Consider the following 6720-nt stretch of genomic DNA (forward strand, 5'->3'; position numbering starts at 1 on the left):
AAGATTATTTTCTTAACCGGAAAAAAGGCTATTGAATATGCTGGAAATTGCTGAATTCATGTTGCAGTATACTTGGTGGAAATATGACCTGACTTTGTAATAGTACTATTTTTATAGGAGAGACAACTATTGATGATTGAGTGTTCAAGTGGTTTTAATTTTTTTAAATACCTAGCAAGGATAAGTATGAATGTAAAGCACACTAACCAGTTCTGTTAGCCTTCCATTTCCTTAGTGGTTTTTTATTTTTCTTGGACAGAATGATGTGCAGTTGATGAAGGAAGGTGACAAGGTGGGTGCTAGCGAAGCCACGCTTCTCAACATGTTGAACATTTCCCCCTTCACCTATGGTTTGGCTGTCCAGCAAGTATATGACCAGGGCACTGTCTTCTCTCCCAAAGTGCTTGATATCACTGATGAAGATCTCATGGGAACATTCCAGACAGTAAGTAGATGGAAAATTCTTTTATCTCCTCAACTAGGTTTTATTAGTTTTTTATAATTTAAGTTTTGATTATTCCATGGAAATTTGACATTTAATTATTTAGTTCAACTAGAAGAATAAACTTCCAATTACCTGGGTTATGATGATGTGGTTAAATTCAACTGGAAGAATAAAGTTATTCCATTTACATGTTTTAATGATGTTAGGCAAAGTGAGAAGTTTGTTGATAATAGGTTTTACCATAATACATTTATAAAATTACTTTTGAGTGGCAAGGTTTTGTTGTACTACTCTGCGATGATGTAGAGGTAGCAGGTACAAAGTACCACACCGAAAGCAAATCACCTAGGCAAAGGAATGATGCAAAGATACTGCGGCATGGTATAGTAGGTGGAAACCATATATGGTACATAATTATATTTAAAAATTCCCAATATGTCAGTGTGCAATACTGGAGGATTGGTATGAATTAAATTCACACTTTGATCATCTCAAGTTTGACTCGGAATGGCTTCTCAGGCTGGCTCCAAATATGAAAAAACAAATTGGTTTAGAATGTGTTATATTTAGATAATTCTCTCTGGTATGGTATGTGAAATTGTGAATTTTTTATGCATAATGTTTTTAAAGTAATGCAGTGATTTTTCTGGACCTGAAAGAAGCCAATTCCAGCTGTGCAAACCTTGCCAATTATTATAATCTTTGCTATCAAGGCCTGCTTTAGCTTCTCTCTTGAAAAAGTTATAAACATGGGTCAATTGTGGCATGCTTAATCTTAATTAAGAATAATGAATTAATCGTGGAAGGTGCACAGGTGGGTGATACTGTCACCAAACGTGAAAATTTATGTACTGTGAAGAGCCTTCATATTTGAATGAATGTCACATTTAAAAAAAGAATTTCAAGATATTATTTTTAAATGGAAGCCTTAATCTGATCATGTGTAAAGGTTTTTTTTTTTTTTTTTTTTTTTTGATGTACTATATATCAAAATCAGTAGTTTAAAATATGTATTGTCTCTAAGCTTGAAAATTTTTTTTGTTTCCAGGGTCTGAATAATGTTGCTGCTGTGTCACTAGCAATTGGCTTCCCAACAATTGCTTCTGTGCCGCACTCTGTTGTCAATGGTTTCAAGAGGTTGTTGGCTCTGGCAGCTGTAACAGACATTACTTTCAAGCAGGCAGAGACACTCAAGGAGTTCTTGGCTGTAAGTTTTAATTTGTGCTATAAGTGTAGGTTAATTTTCACCAATGCCTTAGGCTTGCTTGTCTTGAATTACAGGATTATTAGGGTAGTTTTGATTAGTTGGAAAAATCAGACTTCCAATAAATTGTACTAATGCATAGGTGTTATATTAGTTTAAAGGAATGTGTTATTGCTATTTTTAGCCTTAACAAATTTGTCTGTTTCTAGGATCCAAGCAAGTTTGCAGCTGCTACTGCTGCTTCTGCTCCAGCAGCTTCTGCTGCTGCTGCAGCTCCAGCTGCTGAAGCCGCAAAGGAAGAGGAGCCAGAAGAGGAATCTGATGATGACATGGGCTTCGGTCTCTTCGATTAAACGTCCACCATGGCGTTGATCATTGAATAAATATGAAACAAAAACTTGCTCTTTATTAATCATGTTTTGCTCCATAGTCCAAGAATGTATTTGTCATTCAGTTGTTAGGAATTGTTAGGCACTGAAATTTCGCATTATGATTTTGTGGTATCTGCCTTGCATAAAAGTTGCAAAGGGCTGTTACTGGTTGATTTGTCTGGTCGAGGTATAGCTGCATGTTCACCATACAATATATGGAATTAATCTCTGGCATCCAACATTATTAAGTGGCGTGATCGGTATGGTCTTGGCCTGCCTCCTCAGTGGCCGCGAGTTCGATCCTCTGGCATTCCACTGAGGGTTTAGAGATGTGTATTTCTGGTAATAGAAGTTCACTCTCTACGTGGTTCGGAAGTCACGTAAAGCTCTTGGTCCCGTTGCTGAATAACCCACTGGTTCCATGCAACGTAAAATCGCCATACAAACAAATATTAAGGTTGAGTGTATTCTAACCTAACCTCACTAATCTGCCTAAACCTCCAATCTGGCACCCTGTAGGTCCCAGTGACGCTGGATTAGTGATTGGATGAAATATCTTGTCTGGTGTATGTAAGCCTGTTGTAAACTAGAAGATGGAAATGGAATAGCCAGCTGGATTCCATGCCATCTTGTATCCTCATTCGTCTGGGCCTCGTACACGCTGTTGGTCAGTGTTCAGGTGATAGAGACGAAGTGTAGCTTTCTTGTCTGAATTACCGAGAGGAATCTCCCTCATCATCATCTAAGAAGAGGAAAGAGCAGACTGTATGTAGAGTTTAGTATGGCACTATTCTAGGGTTTGCCAGGACCAAACTGCTTTCCAACATGAAACCTGTGTGACACGTCATTGTTCCTTTCTTTGGTGAATTACTTTCCTTGAAAGGGTCTCACAGCCAGGCCCTACAACTCTCTGGGCAAGTATGTTGGTAGACTTATTAGAAGGTTACAGGAGTCGTGAATTTACCCTTCCTGCAAGGCAGTTGGGATCGTGGCAAATTTGTGGTAGTTCTAATTCCTGTCCACAGGAACACAATTTAAAATTTTTTGTTTTTGTTTGTCTTGCTACCAAATTTTTAACGCGTTCCAGCTTGCAGTCCAAGATATTCCTGTACAAAGCTTTGGTGCTAATACCTAGGAAAATACAAATTATTTTGAATTAATTTTTCATATTCATTTTATAATAACAGATATTCGTGGCCTAACTTTCTCACTATGCAGTGAACATCGATTGCACGGAGCTGATTATAGGAATTAACATTTGTTAGTGAATAGCATGTTAGATACTACAGTATGACAGAATAATTTAACTGATATAACTGATAGGTAGTGCATGCAAAAAAAAAAAAAAAAAAAAAAAAAAATGCAAAACGCAGCAAAGTCATGTGGAAAATGAGATTCTTGGGAAGAGGTCTTTAGACAAATGGACAGGAGAGGAGGATGAAATCAGACCAATACATAGCTCATGGTAATTGAACAAGTACGGACGGGAAAATTGCTGTTAATGCAGTGAGAGGTTTCTGCGTTAAGTACCGTACTCTTAATTATCGAATTTTGCTAATGTAAACAGTGATTCTATTAGACTGGAATGAAAAGAAGTTCAAATGAAGGAGAGAGGAAGGTGGAGGTTGAAGTTTTGAAGGACAGGTCTCGCTATTACAGCTATTATTGATCCGTTGTAGTCCTTTTTTACCCCTTCTCTAGGCTTGCATCCCAAGCGTTTATTTTTCTTTGATCTAGATCGCACTTCAAGTGTGTGTTGCCTATTTTCTAGTTTCCCTAGTGAGATATTAGGCTTATGTCATTATCAATAAACAAAAGCTCGGAAACGAATCCATGTCCTAGAGCCAAAAAACTTGAGGCAAACCTTATATAAGGTAGAACACTTCTCATTGGACTATTGAGCAATATTAACAGTGCGTTAAGAAGGTAAGAGGAGAATATAATATTGATTAATAGTATTTTACTAATAAAAATGCAAAAATTCATGAGTGCCCTTAACTGTTCTTCACTCCAGAAACTCTGGTACTGGTTAAATAAAGAAATTTCTGTCAAAACAGTACAGATTAAAAGCTTAAGTGGTGAGCAAAGATTATATTGTACAGAAACTATGAAGAGGTGGTGTGTAGTGTGCCCACCATCTAGGGCAGTGGTTCTTAACCTTTTTACTACCACGCCCCCTCCAGGAACAGCTCTTTCCCTCCACGCCCCCCTTGCATCTATAGACAAATTTCACTCCCAGATTAAAAAAGAAAATGAATAAAAATGGCTTTATAGTCAATTTACTTGGTTTTGATAGCAACGAGTATGCAGTTTCACATAGATATGTGGATCCAACATTGTTAAAATCCGAAGAGCCTCATGTGAGATCAGAGGGTAATCAGGAAGGTATTTGACCCAGAACGTCTCCAAGTCCATATCTATGAAATCTTCCTTAGCTGTAGAGTTGAACTTCAATTCTAGGAACTCTTCTTGGACTTCATCAGCAACATCAGCTACTTCACATTGAAATGGGTTCCTGATGAATTTCCAGGCTTCACCTTGTCATCTATATCTGGGAAGTATCTGATGAATTCTGCTTTCAAGTCACTTAGATGAGTGATTATTTGTTGCTTTAAGTCAGAGTCAAGGTTACTGTCAGCGAGAGCAGAATCAAAGTTCCTAAAAACTGGCTGCATTTCCAGAGGTCGAGTTTGGCCATGAAGGCTCGAATGGTGTCATGGTGCGTGATGATGCTGATGCTTCTCCCTTGTAGTTTAAGGTTCACAGCATTCAATGCTTCAAAAATGTCCACCAGGTAAGCTAGAGTTATCTGAAAGCCTTCAGATTGGAAATTGTCATGCCTTCTGCTGTGAATCTAAAAATATTGCTACCTACTTCTTCTCGTAGCTCATAAAGCCGTCCAAGCATGTTCCCTTTTGATAGCCATCGTATGTTCGTGTGAAAAAGCAAGGCTTCATGTTCGGATTCCATATCCTTACACAGCAGTTTCCTACCCCCACCAACCCATGCCATGAGTGTCAGAGGGCAGGGAGGGGGGCCAGTATGATTATATACGAAAAATGGTATGCCTGGGAGACTTTTGAAAACAAGAGTTAATAACGACGATACTTCTGCATTATTTCATAAGCTTATCTTTACAGTACTGCACCATGCTCTATAACCCATAAATGGAAAAACTTCTTTTCACCTGAGGCTCGTGCCGCCCCCCCTGGAAATCACTGACGCCCCCCAGGTTAAGAACCACTGATTTAGGGAATAGTTTGAGCTTGTATAGGTTTGGTATGGCATGCTGTTGCGATGAAAGCTAATGAGTAATGAGAGCAGATAGTCGTAGTAGTGGACGCCAACGGCCATACCACGTTGAAAGCATAGTAGTGGATCATTAAAAATCCATGAGAGTTATGATGAGTGTAGTGGAATTTTTTGAACGAGTATAGCCCTAGAAGTAAAAATAACAAAAATAGAAAAGATCAATTATAAAATGAGCGGCATACAGCCACGTATTGCATGTTAATCCAACACGTTTAAAAGAGGGTCTCCTACAATGATAAATATGGTTATCGTTGTATCATTTTCACTACGTGTAAGGTGATGCTTGATTCTGACGATAATGAGAGCATCTGACACAAAGGATGATTGCAGTCAAATTCATAAAATCAAGGGACTGGTACCATAAGGGAAATGTGAACACTAATTTTTCACAAAAACTCTTAACTTGTTTTTTTGTTTTGTTTTTGTAGATTAACTACTGAAAAGTCATAATGGCACTTAATCTAGGTATTTTAATCGTTGGCAATTATAAGTGGAATGTTGGACTTTTCCACTCACAGGTATTTATTTCAATGCTTTCAAAAGAGAAAATTGCTCTATGTGGAACTGGTCTTAGCGATGTACTACTTGTTTGGGAGTTAACCTAATTACCAGTTGTCTTTTGAAGTTTGAAATAATTTTGCATTTATAGTGTTGTAAATCTTGTTGAGACCCAAGTACTCAAAGACAAAGTTGCCAAGTATGACATGTATGCATCTTGTTGTAAAGACAATTGTTAATCTCATTACTAATTAGAGACGATAAAAAATATTAAAAACAATAAGAGGAGAAACAATATACGTAGTTCACATGAGAGTGTATTCATAGATTAAGAAAATAGTAGAGCAACGTAATGAAGCAAAGTCATTTATAGCAGTGAAATTAAAGTATAATTTGAAAGAAAAATACAGCAATTTGCATGATCTAAGTATAATGATTTTTTTGAGCGAATCCAGTAATAAGCATACTGTATAATTATCAGTTATCAGAATATTTTATTCATTCGTCACTTGCATTCTGTCAAGACGTTTAGCGAATCAATATTATTACGTTAGCTTGCCAAGTGTGGCATTTTTTCTTTGTTCGGTACCAGCCATCAGTGAAAGCGATTTCAATATCTCATAAACCTCTTTATTATTTGTAAGTGCCCCGTAATCACATTACTCTGCATAGTTGAACAAACTTTCTTTACTCAATCAAAACACGCAATTATCAACAAAAAGCAATTGGATAATTGTGTGAATAATCTGAAATGATAACTGCTGATTGACTCATCAAGGCGCTGCGAAAATTTTAAACATTCATTTTATATGCCTATGATTTTTTTGTAAGCACTTTTGATTGAAACGGTTTCTCGATCTATGCTGTGTAAGTACCTACCATTGTTAGAT

At 37.2% G+C, this 6720-nt stretch overlaps 1 protein-coding gene across 1 annotated transcript in view; it reads left to right on the forward strand.

Annotated features, from left to right (window-relative positions):
• LOC135217327 (large ribosomal subunit protein uL10-like) overlaps positions 1–2046 on the forward strand; it is a 9180-nt gene extending 7134 nt beyond the window's left edge. Inside the window, exons 4-6 of the mRNA XM_064253127.1 lie at positions 260–445; positions 1494–1652; positions 1859–2046. Of these exons, the coding sequence (XP_064109197.1) occupies positions 260–445; positions 1494–1652; positions 1859–2002 (489 nt within the window). The 3' untranslated portion in view covers positions 2003–2046. The remainder of the gene's footprint in view (positions 1–259; positions 446–1493; positions 1653–1858) is intronic.
• Positions 2047–6720: the final 4674 nt, after the last annotated feature.

The sequence above is a fragment of the Macrobrachium nipponense genome, chromosome 7 (assembly GCF_015104395.2).
Source record: "Macrobrachium nipponense isolate FS-2020 chromosome 7, ASM1510439v2, whole genome shotgun sequence".
NCBI classification, from domain to species: Eukaryota; Metazoa; Arthropoda; class Malacostraca; order Decapoda; family Palaemonidae; genus Macrobrachium; species Macrobrachium nipponense.